This window comes from Podarcis liolepis (genome assembly GCF_965112155.1).
Source record: "Podarcis liolepis genome assembly, chromosome: 6".
NCBI lineage: Eukaryota > Metazoa > Chordata > Lepidosauria > Squamata > Lacertidae > Podarcis > Podarcis liolepis.
The window spans coordinates 14,063,605-14,078,556 of NC_139559.1; the positions used below are offsets into that span (position 1 = coordinate 14,063,605).

Sequence of the window (14,952 nt, forward strand, 5' to 3'; positions counted from 1 at the left end):
TCTCTCATATGAGGCAGCTTAGGAATAGAAAAGGGAAAAACTTGAATCCAGTGAGAATGGAGAGTCACTGACAGGAAAAAGTACCTGTTTTAAACAAGAGCAGAAGTTTAAGTAAAATGCACTTAGACGGACACTGAGGGAAAAAATTGTGGTTTTAATCCACAGCAGAACCCATTAAAATAGGCTTCAAACATTATTATTTTTTAATTCCAGTTTTGTTGTTGCATATTTCCCAGTCCTGCTATGTGACTCTAACCTGGGTTGACAGATTGCCTACCTCTAGTTTGGCTATTGGGCAAGCAGATGTTAAACCGACAAACTCAGCAGCCATATATTAAACCATTATGGTTGCACAGCAACAAGTAACAACCCAATCCGCTCATTACAATTGTGGGTGGCTCAGGGAGAATATATTTCAGCTGAACAAAGAACAAGGAAGAAATGGCTGGCGGATTGTGCCACACAAATGTTGAGGTAACGCGCAAACCAATAGCTGTGACCCTTGATCCTTGGAATGATCTAGCAACACTCTATAAACAAAAAATGCTCTAAAAAAACGCCTTATTCTAAAAGCAGGCTCTGGAATTCACTGCTAGCATTCTGCCACCCATTGCCATCAATATGGGGATGTCCAAGCTCAAGGAAGAGTTACCAGAAATATCACATTTATTTTATAATGCAGAATGCTGCAGTCTGGCTTTTGGACGAAGCATCTCTGTATCAACATACAGTGGTACCTCTGGTTGCGAACGGGATCCATTCCGGAGGCCCGTTTGCAACATGAGCAGAACGCAACCCGCATCTGTGCATGCGCAGGTCGCAATTCGCTGCTCCTGCGCATGCGCGTAATGTCATTTTGCATGTCTGCGCATGCGCGAGCGGAAAAAGCTGGAAGTAACCCTTTCCGGTACTTCCAGGTTGCCGCAGGACGCAACCTGAAGCAAACGTAACATGAGGTATGACTGTACTGGCTGCCAGTATGTTGCTGAACTAAATTCGAGGTACAACTGTTAGTGTAGAGAGCTAGCCCTAAACAACCCAGGACCACGTTACCTGAAGGACTGCCTTGCCAGATCTGATTATACAGTAGCTAGATCCCTGTGATCATCTGGGAAAGCCCTTCTGACCGCCTGACAGTTATCACATATTGATTCAGTTTCTACACAAAGGAAGGCGTTTAGCGCAATTTAAGGTTTCTGGTGTAATGGAACAAGTATTCTAGAAGACTGTTCTCAGTCTTGCTGAAATCAGACAGGCACCCACAACTCTGCCGAAAACTTGTCTGTTTCGCCAAGCATTTTTAGAGAATTAATTCGATTCAGTGTTGGGTCATTTGTTTGGTATTTTACAGTTGCATAACTTTACCATGTCTTATGAGTTTTTTGGCTTTTTTTGGCTTTTTTTAATGACTTGGCAATTTAGAAATGCTCTTATGAGTAAATAAATGCATAAATAAGGAAGCTACTTTTCTGGGCACTGCCCATCTTTTTTAAAAAAGCTCACAGTACAAAAAAAGCAATAAACTACAGCATAAACCATGCAAAAATAACAAAACTCATTCAATATCTGCGTCTTTGCATAGGAACTGACCTGGACCCTGCGATCATCATCTGATGCCCTTCTTCGTGTGCCTCCCCCATGAGAGGTCCAGAGGGCAGCAAGGCAAGAACAGGCCTTTTCTATGGCAGCTCCCTATTTGTGGAATGCTCCCTCGCTGTGGGTTAAACCACTGAGCCTAGGACTTGCCAATCAGAAGGTCGGCGGTTCGAATCCCCGCGACGGGGTGAGCTCCTGTTCCTCAGTCCCTGCTTCTGCCAACCTAGCAGTTCAAAAGCACGTCAAAGTGCAAGTAGATACCGTATTTTTCGCTCTATAAGATGCACCAGACCACAAGACGCACCTAGTTTTTGGAGGAGGAAAACAAGAAAAAAATATATTCTGAATCTCAGAAGCCAGAACAGCAAGAGGGATTGCTGCGCAGGGCAATCAGCAATCCCTCTTGCTGTTCTGTCTTCTGTTATAGCTGCGTAGCCTGCATTCGTTCCATAAGACGCACACACATCTCCCCTTACTTTTTAGGAGGGAAAAAGTGAGTCTTTTAGAGCAAAAAATGCGGTAAATAGGCAGGAAGGTAAACGGTGTTTCCGTGTGCTGCTCTGGTTCACCAGAAGCAGCTTAGTCATGCTGGCCACGTGACCCGGAAGCTGTACGCCGGCTCCCTTGGCCAATAAAGCGAGATGAGCACCGCTACCCCAGAGTTGGTCATGACTGGACCTAATGGTCAGGGGTCCCTTTACCTTTACCTTTACCCTCTAGGGAGGCCTGCCTGGCACCTTCATTATATATCTTAAGATGCCGGGCAAAAACTTTATAACCAGGCCTTTGGCTTTTAACTATCTGTGGCCTTTTAGAAGTGGGCGGGATGTTTTTGAGGGGTCCCCTCCCCTAGTTTTAATACATCTAGGTGGGGTTTTTGCTTGTTTGGCTGATTGGTTGTAAGTTGTTTTGGGTTGCCTTGGGAAGTGTCGGATTAAATTAAACTCCTCAAATGTTTAAGTTTGAACTTTTGTTGCGCCCTGAGGTGCCTGGTTTTGCTCCCCGTCAACCCTTCCTTGAGGGGTAATCAAGGCGGACTTCTGCGACCTTTATCTCATGCCTGCAAACATCCTGACGCGATTTAAGCCACTTTGTCAATTTCACAGGAAAGATCTAGAATAATGTTTAGCCTAGATCTGCACTATGTGGGCCCTTCAGTCAGTCAGGGAGGGTAGAAAGTGAGGTTTCTGATCCCAGGCTTACCTAGTCTTGCAGCTTGTACATAAGAGATGCTATCTCTCTACATGCTAGCACAGTGGTACCTCGGGTTACATACGCTTCAGGTTACAGACTCCGCTAACCCAAAAATAGTGCTTCAGGTTAAGAACTTTGCTTCAGGATGAGAACAGAAATCGTGCTCCGGCAGCGTGGCAGCAGCAGGAGGCCCCATTAGCTAAAATGGTGCTTCAGGTTAAGAACAGTTTCAGGTTAAGAACAGACCTCCGGAATGAATTAAATACTTAACCTGAGGTACCACTGTAGTCGGAGCCAGTTCAGAAGCTAGAATCACCTTTGATTTAAACTGATGGCAATACCCATAGCTGTCAACTTTCAGATTTGAAAATAAGGGATCAGCAGCCTCAAAAATAAGGGATCAGTAGCCTCACCTCTCCCGGGGACAGTCTACGGAATATCTAACAATCCGGGATAGCAGTGGGAAACGGTGCTGGAATAAGGGAGTTTCCCGCAAAAATAGGGAAGGTTGACAGCTATGGCAATACAATGTTCTGCATATCTTGTCAATAAATCAAATCAAAGGTTTAAACAGGGGTCAGCAAGCTTTTTCAGTAGGGGACTGGTCCACTGTGCCTCAGACCTTGTGGGAGGCCGGACTATATTTTTTTTTGGGGGGGGGGGGAATATGAACGAATTCCTATGCTCCACAAATAACCCAGAGATGCATTTTAAATAAAAGGACACATTCTACTCATGTAAAAACACGCTGATTCCTGGACCGTCCGCAGGCTGGATTTAGAAGGCAATTGGGCCGGATCCAGCCCCCAGGCCTTAGTTTGCCTACCCATGGTTTAAAGCAGAGCTGGTGCAGTTTGATTCAAGAATCTGAACCTGTCTCTGGTGTTTTAGCTGAGTTATGGTGGGTAGTGGAAGCTAACAATCCATCTGGCTATTCTACTGTGGGTTTAATCCTAGTGATAAAGGCAGGACACTGAGAGGCCCAGCCAAATTGGTCTTCCTAATGACCCCCATGGGGGTGGCCAAGGTACAGAGAGGGGCAAGAGCTCTCTTAAGGAACTCCAGGTATGCCACAGAAATTTAAATGGCAAATTAATCAACCCTACCCATGTTGCTTTTATTCCAAAAAATAAATTTAAAGGTTGCATTTCCCTCCAAGTACAGGAAAGGCAGCTTATATCGACTCAACTGACCCATCTAGCTCAGCACTGTCTTCAGTGACTAGCAGCTGCACTCCAGGGTTTCAATAAATAAATTAATAATAATAATAATAATAATTATCATCATCATCATTTCAGATGAGTGGGGCATTCCCAGCCCTATCTGGAGATGGCAGGAATTGAACCTGTGACCTTGTGCACATGAGAAGCAGATGCTCTGCCACTGAGCTATGGCCCTTCAAATGTTAAGGCAAAGGTAAAGGGACCATTAGGCCCAGTCGTGACCGACTCTGGGATTGCGGCGCTCATCTTGCTTTATTGGCTGAGGGAGCCGGCGTACAGCTTCCGGGTCATGTGGCCAGCATGACTAAGCCACTTCTGGCGAACCAGAGCAGCGCACGGAAACACCGTTTACCTTCCCGCTGGAGCAGTACCTATTTATCTACTTGCACTTTGACGTGCTTTCGAACTGCTAGGTTGGCAGGACCTTCAAATGTTAGAACTATGCAAATACCCTCCATGGCACATCTTAAATTAGATAGAGTCCTAGAGTCCTATTCTGAGCTTTCCCAGCTTTGGGAAGAAGGCTCTAAGACCCTGTCAGACGGGCTCCTCTTTACCTGCCTTTAGGAGGGCAGAGAGAGGACTAGGTGAACATGAAATTTTGGCCTTGCACAGGGTGTCATAGTACCCCAGTCTGTCACTGGTGATGGGATCTGGAGTCCAACTGCCAGGCCACAGGCTCCCCACCCCGGTTTTAGAAGCTTAAGCATTTTTGTGCAAACTAATCTATTCTAATTGCCCTATTTTTGTCCCATCTCTACTAAATGCTCCTCATTTGGCGGAGCAAACACACAATTGCCTGCAATGCTCCAAATTTAGAACACGCCGACTCACCGTAGACGAATATAATGACCTTGCTTTTCATTTCTGATCCATTTCCTCATAGTTCTCAGCTCTGATTTGGACAGACGAGGCAGGATTGTGGGTCCCAGACTCATTGGCAATAAAAAGGACTGCTGGGAACCTACAATTTTTTTTTTAAAGTGGTTTCATAAGTGCAAGAAAGCACTGTTGTGAAAGTTGCTCCTTTTCTGAACCACCAGGAGACCCCAATCACAGTGAAGTAGGAAGGAAGGCAACCTGCAACACTGAGAAACTGTGGGCAAGGGTGGCAGCAATGTGGCAAAGCAGCTGCCTTGCAAGCCGGAAGTGTCAGGCTCAAGCCAGGTGAGACTGGGAGGCAGCCATGCCAGAAATCCCAGAAAGCCATTGCTACTCAGTGTAGACAGTGCTGAGCTACACAGAAAACAATGCTCTGAGTCAGAATAAGGGTTCCTCTGTTCCTCTGTAACCTTGATGGCAGAAAGTGAGGAGGAATTAAAGAACCTTTTAATGAGGGTAAAAGAGGAGAGCGCAAATTATGGTCTGAAGCTCAACATAAAAAAAAAACGAAGATCATGGCCACTGGGCCCATCACCTCCTCGCAAATAGAAGGGGAAGAAATGGAGGCAGTGAGAGATTTTACTTTCTTGGGCTCCATGATCACTGCAGATGGTGACAGCAGCCACGAAATTAAAAGACGCCTGATTCTTGGGAGAAAGGCAATGACAAACCTAGACAGCATCTTAAAAAGCAGAGACATCACCTTGCCAACAAATGTCCGTATCGTTAAAGCCATGGTTTTCCCAGTAGTGATGTATGGAAGTGAGAGCTGGACCACAAAGAAGGCTGATCGCCAAAGAATTGATGCTTTTGAATTATGGTGCTGGAGGAGACTCTTGAGAGTCCCATGGACTGCAGGAAGATCAAACCTCTCCATTCTTAAGGAAATCAGCCCTAAGTGCTTACTGGAAGGAGAGATCATGAAGCTGAGGCTCCAGTACTTTGGCCACCTCATGAAAGGAGAAGACTCCCTGGAAAAGACCCTGATGTTGGGAAAGATTGAGGGCACAAGGAGAAGGGGACGACAGAGGACAAGATGGTTGGATAGTGTTCTCGAAGCTACCATCATGAGTTTGACCAAACTGCGGGAGGCAGTGGAAGACAGGAGTGCCTGGCATGCTCTGGTCCATGGGGTCACGAAGAGTCGGACACGACTAAACAACAACAACAATGTTCCTATGTATCAACACAGAGGCTGATCTCCTTGATTTGCCTTGTGTGGATTCTTATGCCAATTGTTCTCTATTGACTGGGGTTTCTTACATTAACTACTTGAGTCACAACTTATGCACCTGATCCACCCTTGGAACACTGATGAAAGGCAGGCTTCTTATTTAAGTGATTGATGTGTGTTGTGTGTGGTTATGTATGTGTACAGTCATACCTTGGATCCTGAACACCTTGGTACTCGGTGTTTTGGCTCCCAAATGCTGCAAACCTGGAATTGAGTGTTCCAGTTTGCAAACATTCTTTGGAACCCGAACGTCCAACAGGGCTTCCACAGCTTCCGATTGGCCGCAGCAGCTTCCTGCAGCCAATCAGAAGCAGCGCTTTGGTTTCCGAACATTTTGGAAGTCGAACCGACTTCTGGAACAGATTCCATTCGACTTCCAAGGTAAGACTGTACTATGATTTCGGTGAAAAGGAAAGGAAAATAAAGACATATTAAACACAGTAAAACACAGGGAGCTATTGCTCTGGGTGAGAACATTCTGATTGCAAATGACTTAGGGCTCATCCACACTTTTCTTTGATCCATATTCATTGAAATCTGTATCAATCTCTTATTCTAGGTCTGAAAACTCTTCTTTTTCTTTTTGCTCTGCTGCTTGCTCCAGTGAAAACCCAATATTAACTGCCGAATCAGGTTTTAAAAGATCCAGGGGAAACCCGAAGGGAGTCCCTAAACCTCTCCCAAAATAGCTCCTGAATGGCATTCCTTGTATTTTCCCCCAGACCTGTGTTGTCTGCTCTCACCTCCTCGCCTTCCTTATTTCTTTGCCTACCCCTCAAGGATCATTTTGCAGTTTTCTTTTCAACTTCTGAGCAGTGCACGTCCGGTTCTCAGAAGGAAGGATTCTTAAATCAATACAATGAACTGGCATTCTAATCTGAGAAAGCACAGAACTGGCATTAACCCTAAACCAGGGGGAAGAAAGCTATGAGCTCAGTTAGTGCAGTACAGCATGAGATTCTTAATCTCAGAGTTGTGGCTTTGAGCCCAACATTGGACAAAAAAATCCTGCACTGCAGGGGGTTGAACTAGATGACCCTCATGGTTCCTTCCAATTCTACAATTCCCTCTGGATGTCTTTGGACCCCAGCGCTCATCACCCCTGACCTGTGGCCACTGATTTTCAGCGTGCTTTCCAAAGTTACTCCCAAATGACCCGAGACAGCTGATTACCTTGAAGCAATCTGATGATGCTGATAAGACACAAGAGCCACTTATTTCTTTTTAATTAGCTATGTGGATCCCACAGAGCAGGGAATTGCCAGATGGAGCAAAGAAGAAGAAGAAGAAACTGAGGAAGAATTTCAAACCACAGACGGGTTTAAGTAAATAGAAACGAATTGTTTCAAAAAAAGCTCCAAATGTAAACCACATTCCCATCCTGCAACTCAGACCCCTCAGAGTTCCTTACAAGTTAGCTTCTTAAGTCGATTACAGAATTCAGTCCACAGATGTGGCTTTTTAAGCAGGGAGAGAATAACATGGAAGGAGCAGGAAGGAGCATGCATGAACTGGGCTGATAACACATGACTAATCCATTCCTAAAACGCATCTACATGAAAGTTAAGGGCCATTCTTCATGCTGGTAGCACTGAACCAGGATATTACTGAAGCAGCAGCCCTGGCTGAACACACTGAAACTATTGGACAATATGTGTCTGAATCATAAGAACATGAGAACAGAGTCCTGTTGGGTCAGACAGATGACCCCGTCTAGTCCAGCATTCTCACACATACTGGTAAATCAGGGAAAGCTACAAGCTGCATTTTATGGATCGCTCAAATGAGTTGATCTGTGCTACATAAACACAAGCCCACACATTCTTCTGCTTTTTATTACAGCAGAAAACAAAGTGAGGCGTAATTTCAACATGCTCGGTCTCCTCCTCGTGTGGCTTCCCCTTTTCTGTACTTCCCTTTCGGATCTTTCCCTCAAAGCTAGATTAATCCAAATAATGCTTAGCATTTAGAATGACATTTTCCCGGGTTCTCAGAACACTTCACCAAACATTATCTCAGCAACCTTTTACGGCAGCTGCTGTGGGACGCTGCTGTGGCCCCCACACGGCAGAAGTGTGGGAGGGGTGCTCTGAGGCTGAGGGAAGTTGCTTGCCATTTATAGAGAGTTTCTGCCTGAGGTACAAACTACGGCTTTCCTGGCTCAATGTCTGCACTCAATCTCAATACCAGTTCCTCTTCCGGTCATATTAATGGCTTTATCAAAGAGTCACTCCACAAGGGGTACATTCAGATGTGGGAAATACTGAATTAGATTTCCTGGTTACAATGCTAGTGTTTCCATCCTGTTTGCTAACATTTCTTTCATATTGCAGTACCTGTTGCATTATGGAGCTGTGGATTTTTGACCAATATTACCAGCGTGTCACACTAAATTCCATTCACACCAGTGGCCAACGATGAACATCACTGGGCAGCATCACTACTTTCCCACTCTTTCTGCACATGCACACTTCTGATCCCTCATGAAAACAGCAAGGAAAAAATTGTATACCACCCCAAATTTCATCAATTTACTCCTGTGATTTTCTGGTTCATGGAGTTGCAAACGGATTATTTCTGGAACCAGTTAACACAGAAACGAGTGCTAAAGATTTTTGTCATTTTTTAAAAAAATGTACTGTTATGTTCTGTATTTTGTGTATTTGTATTTTCATTTGCATTTTTCAATGCTCTGTATTTTGATGTTTTGAATGTCTGCACAGCTCATTGTGGGAAAGTGGCATATAAATCAACTGAATCAATTCCACTGTATCCCATTAGATTTATGCAAGTAGCTTTTACATCGCCACTCCCTGGGCTCTGAGACTTCTCCCCTTGGGAGTTCCGCAGCTGGTTCTCCTGCCATTATTCTGTGTCCAACCATCCATGACATGATGCTGGCTGGTCTTCAACTCTGAATCTAACTTGCATTAGAAACGCTGAATGCTATTTACATATCGGAAATAAATATATTATCCCTGATCATTGTCCATGCTTGTTGCTGGAACTGAGGGGAACTGGGAGTCCCACAGCTTCTGCAGAACCACAGGTTTCCCACTGCAGCGCTGGACTACGACTGGGGAGATTATGGTTCAAAACTCCACCCATCCAGTGACTGTGGAGCACTCCTTCTTGCTCAGCCTAACCTACCTTACAAGGCTGTCGTAAGCATAAAATGAAGAGATTCAGCACCCTGGCCTCTATAGTACAGAAATATAAAGACCCTACAGAAATGGAAAGACCGCCTCTTCCCATATGAACCTACCCAGAACCTGAGATCATCTTCTGAGGCCCTTCTTCATGTGCCTCCTCAAGAGGTCTGGAGGGTGGCAATACAAGAGCAGGGCCTTCTCTGCAGTGGCTCCCCGTCTGTGGAATGCTCTCCCCAGGGACGTTTGCCTGGTGCCTTCATTATACACCTTTAGGCACCAGGCAAAGACATTCCTTTTTAACCAGGCCTTTGGCTGGTTGACCTGACGGACATCCTATACCCTGTTAAAATGTGGCTCTTGTTTGGGGGGTGTTATCAGGTTATTATTCTTATTTTGATTTGAATTATGGTGCTGGAGTAGACTCTTGAGAGTCCCAAGAACTGCAAGAAGATCAAACCTCTCCATTCTTAAGGAAATCAGCCCTGAGTGCTCCCTGGAAGGACAAATCCTGAAGCTGAGGCTCCAATACTTTGGCCACCTCATGAGAAGAGAAGACTCCCTGGAAAAGACCCTGATGTTGGGAAAGATTGAGGGCACAAGGAGAAGGGGACGACAGAGGACGAGATGGTTGGACCTTGTTCTTGAAGCTACCAGCATGAGTTTGACCAAACTGCGGGAGGCAGTGGAAGACAGGAGCGCCTGGCGTGCTCTGGTCCATGGGGTCACGAAGAGTCGGACACGACTAAATGACTAAACAACAACAACAACAAATATTGTGATATTTTCTGTGAACCGCCCTGAGACCTCCAGGTATAGGGCGGTATATAAATTCAATAAATAAGTAAGAGGAAGAAATAATAAAATAGCAAGACAGTTAGCCGCTACAAGTTAAGCAGGCTACCCAAACCGTGTTGCCTGGACTACAGGCTTAAACAGTTCCTACTGCAGAGACAGAGGAGACGTTGCCTTGGATGGAGCGGAGGTTGATGGCTAGAAGAAAACTAGAGCAGGAGAAACCTGAAATGTGTATGGCCACCAGGATTTGGTTGACAAAATAGGAGAAGCGAGAAAGGTAAAGATAGGACAGAGGAGTGAGACAGTCATAATGCTCTGTCCCGAGGAAGCGAGGACAAGGAGAAGTGGTCTCCTGTGTTTCCCCGTGGCCTGCAGGTGGAAAGCCGCAGCCGAGTCTGGGGTTTCTGTTAACTCTTGCAAACAGTGCTTTAAATATATGGGGTGAATGTGGCCCTTAACACCCTGTTTTATAGAGCTTTCTGGAAGGGCCAGTGGCAGCCCACGGCAAAACAGCCAGATGCAACCGAGAAGCAAAGAATGTTCCGCGCATGGAACACGGGGTCTGCGTCGGCGCTGTGATGCACAACAGAGGTTGTAAGGTTTAAGTAGCTGTAAGGTTCCTCAGAAGGGACAACCGTGCAGGGTAATTCAAAAGTGGGAGGGCAATCTTTTGGTGTCAGTGGTGAGCAGAGCCAGAGGCTAAGCTAAGTGAAGAAACATATGCAATCTTTCATTTGCACAGAAATCTAGTCTGCTCTTTTCCTCCATCCAGGCATGCAAAGGCAAATTCCAGCCAGGCAAAACCACTAGCTCAGCTGGTAGGGCATGAGTCTCTTAATCTCAGGGTTGTGGGTTAGAACCCCACAACCTCTTCACACTTCCTAATCGAGAGGAGGTCGCCATCTTCCTTTGCCACGTTCCCAGGAACCCTTTTGATTCAGAAGCAGGCATGCCAAATAAGCATAACTTTACCAAACAAAACCTGAATGGAAGAAATACACTTTGTTCCACGAAGCTAGGGACAGGCCTCTGGAATTTATTGGACGACCATTCCCATCACCCTAGCTACCAAGCCCAATGATTAGCACAGCGCACAGAACACAATTCACAATCCCATCTATTATCCTTTTTAGCATCTCAAAATACATTATCTTGATTTTTAATCTTATTTTTTTTTGCCAAGACAGCCTTAAGCTCGCAATATTTTTATCCTGAATCAGCTGATACCTTGTGGCAGTCATCCCCGCCGCATTCCAGACAGGGCATCATAAAACGAACCTGTGCCCCCAGGCCTCAGCCACCATCACGACTCCATGAGCTCCGGCTTCCCCCCAATATGTAAGCAGCCTATCGACAAAAGGAGGATCCCTGGCAAAACAGGACTTTCCTCCCTTTTCCTCCCTCCGCATGTGCGCTTCCCAAAATCTGCTCCAGACGGTTGAGGGAAGCTCCAAGAACAGATTTAGGGGCACACGGGGGAGAAGAGGGGAGGACATTCTGCTGCACAAGTGGAAATCCATGCAATGATAGGATCAGCGTTAGAAATTAGCCAGGCGCCAGGCGCATTTTGCGACCGGCGTGGGTCCAATTGTGACCACATGGAGATCTCTGGAAGCCAGGTTGGTGACTGACATCTCCACCTGGCTGGCCCCAAGCAGGTAAGCAGAAGAGCTTGTTTATCGCATTTCTATTCCACTTCTTTCTCCAAGGAGTACATGGTTCATCCCCCCACCCTCGGTTAATCCCTACAACAACCCTGTGAGGTAGGTTAAGAGGTTGTGGCTAGTCAAGACACTCTATCCACTAAACCGCACTGGCTTCCTAGAGTACTTCAGCTATGGGGCAGCTACGTATATCTGTCTTTTCAGTGCCAGGTAAAGACCTTCCTCTTCTCCTAATCCTTGGATGGTTAATTTGTATGTTCTGCTGAGAATTTTACTGGTTTGCTTTTATATAGTTGGAGAGAGACCCAGCATGGTGTAGTGGTTGGAGACACGGGCGCAGGAGAACAGAGTTCAAACCCCACTCAGCCATGGGCCAGTCTCCTTCTCTCAGCCTAACCTACCTTTCAGGATAAAAAAATTCCTTCCTGTAGCACCTTAAAGACCAACTAAGTTAGTTCTACTTAGTTGGTCTTTAAGGTGCTACAGGAAGGAATTTTTTTATTTTGACTATGGCAGACCAACACGGCTACCCATCTGTAACCACTACCTTTCAGGGTTGCTGTTAGAACAGGAAAGGGAAGAATCATGTATGCAACCCATATTTGGGGAAAGACTGAATTATACCCACTTACTAATATAGTTTATAGCAGGGATGAAAATGAATACAATGCACAGACTTCAGCAATGTGGATTTGGGGCAGCAATCCTTCATGTGGTTGCAATATGTACACAGAAATGCCCTGATTTTCTTCACAGGGCCCGCGATTCTGGTTGTGAATATCACTCCTGTTCTAAACGACACTCTCTTATCCTGGAAACCCCCAGAACTAAACCTGTATCTTAAAAAAATAATAATTGCAGCTTCCTCCCACTTATCAAACCACACCAACCGTGAATCAGCCTTTGTTTCTGTCTGGGAAATAATGAAAGCGATTAAGCTTAATTCCCCTTCTTGTAGGCAACTGTTGTGGTTCAGAACACATTAAATACTAAATGTAAAATTAGTACAAAGTGCTTTATAATATTCCACCCCCCTTATCCTTTGTCTCAACATCGATATCATATCCTGAGTTGCAGATGCCACAGCTTCACCCCCAGCCACATGAACCTACTAATACAAGTTTGTGGCATCTGTGGATTTAACAACAACAACAACAACAACAACAACCATATAGACACCCCCCCCCCCAGTGCTCTGATTTGCCGGCACACCTAACTAGAGCATGTTTCTCATGCAAACACTCAAAACTCTTCTTTCTTTCCTTTTTTGCAAAAGGAGGGTCAATAGGAAAGTGTTTCTTGGCTCTCAGTTTTAGCCCATTACAGAAAAAAAACAGAGAAAACTCAGGTTTTTAAAAGCAGCAACAACTACAGTTATCCTCGCATATCTGTCAACATCCGGCTGCGTTGCTAAATCCAGCTTTTAATATATATATATGCAGAGATTACTAATCATTTGAAGGGGGGGGGGAATAACCATGTTGCAACAGCGGACCATCTGGCTCCAAACTTTCAGCCACAAGGAGAAGACAGCTCCTTCGGGATCTATGCATTGATCTTGAGGTTGAGGGGGTTTCTTTGAGGGTGGGGGTTTAAAGACTAGCAGCAGCACTAACTCCACGTCGACCACAACAAAAGACAACAGCAACAAAAGGACTTTTTGCACAAAACCTCCAAGCCAGAACTTTTCTGCCAAACGGCGCCGAAGGGGTGGCTGGGGGAGGCGGGGAGGAACCCAAACACAACAGATTAGGAGTGTGAAACCCAAATACAGACCGTGGAGGGAGCTTGCTGCCGCCGCTTATGAACACAGCCTTTCAAAGCTCGGACACGCCAAGCGAGCGAACAAGACGCCGATTCTCTTGCAAAAAAACATAAAGCAGGCAAGCGGCTTGCTGCTGGCAGACACCACATTTGCAGCCTTGCAGGGGAAAATAAAAAAATCTCGCCCACCGCGCCCCGCAGACAGACCCAGGCACGTTGGCACCCTAACAGTGGCGTAGCGTGGGTTGTCAGCACCCGGGGCAAGGCAAGTAATTTGCGCCCCCTAACCCTAACCCCCAGATGTTGCGCCCGGTGCGGCCGGCCCCCCCTGCACCCCCCACGCGACGCCACTGCACCCTAAGCCCCCCCCCCGAACTTACCCAACAAAAGCAGCCGGTGCGTCTGCTTGTATTGCCTCTTCTCGGCTTTGAGCGACTTGTCGATGCTTTTGCTCCTCTTGATGTCCGCTTTCTCTTTGGCCTTGATATCCTGCTTCAGCTTGACCGCTATCGCCGCCGGACACTCGCCGCCGCGGTCCACCACCTCCACTTCCACGTTGCCGTAGGAGGGGATGGGCAGGTGGTCCCCGCCGGGCCGGAGGCTGTAGCACATCCCCATGCTGCTGGAGGACGGGGTGGGACCCGGGAGACCCCCGGACCGGACACGATGCGCGGTGCGCGCGCCCCGAGCCGAGGGATGGGACTGGAAGGGGGGGGGGCGTGGGAGGCTGGGTTATTCTCTCCCCTCCTCCTCCTCCTCCTCCTCACTTTCTCGCTTCTACGGTTTTTTCTTTAAAAAGACCCAGGCAAACTCTGGGTGGGCTTCCCTCCGGGGGAATCCTGCGCTCCCCTTTCCCCTTTTAAGGTGGAACCGTCTCGTCGGAACTCAAGGGCGCATTTTCTCCTGCTACTCCGGGTTCATCTTTTGCCCTCTTCCAGTAATTACACGTGACTGAGACGCGTTTACCGTAATCTCCAGAAAACCCGAAGGCGCGGAAGTCACTTCCTTCTGCCCCGACACTTGTCTTTTGGTTGGCTCGCTTCAGGACGTCCCCAGCTCCTCCTCCTCCTCCTCCTCGGGGCCGCTAGCGCAATTTCTTCATCTTTTCCTTCCCCGGTGAATTGCACAAACGACACTGCTGCTGCTGCTGCTGCTTTGAAATAGGGGAGGAAAAAGGTTTTAATTTATTTTTTTTTAAAGCAACCCCAAGGAAGGATGGAATAATTTGGCCACGCCGGTAGGTTCCTTTGGTTCCAGCGACGGAGTCCCGTTTAAATCAATGGGATTTCGGGGCGGGGGCGGGGACTCGCTTTGGCAGGATGAAACGAGATTACGGGACACACTTAACACAACATCCCGTTTCCCACAAAATCTTTTTTTTTTTCTTTCTCCCTTCCCCAGTTAGTGACACACCCATGGCCAGGGAAGGATTAGGACCTACAGAGGCC

The 14,952-nt window shown here is 46.6% G+C and overlaps 2 protein-coding genes across 3 annotated transcripts in view; both read right to left on the reverse strand.

Annotated features, from left to right (window-relative positions):
* GNAS (GNAS complex locus) overlaps nucleotides 1-14,746 on the reverse strand; it is a 177,698-nt gene extending 162,952 nt beyond the window's left edge. The window contains exon 1 of one of the 2 annotated variants that reach the window (XM_083507610.1): nucleotides 13,885-14,537. In XM_083507610.1, the coding sequence (XP_083363736.1) occupies nucleotides 13,885-14,122 (238 nt within the window). In that variant the 5' untranslated portion in view covers nucleotides 14,123-14,537. Of the gene's footprint in view, nucleotides 1-13,884 lie in introns of both variants that reach the window. The other variant, XM_083507611.1, reaches the window with a different exon arrangement.
* The window catches only part of EDN3 (endothelin 3), a 527,748-nt gene that overhangs the window by 453,633 nt on the left and 59,163 nt on the right, over nucleotides 1-14,952 (reverse strand). The gene's annotated exons all lie outside the window — the stretch shown is intronic.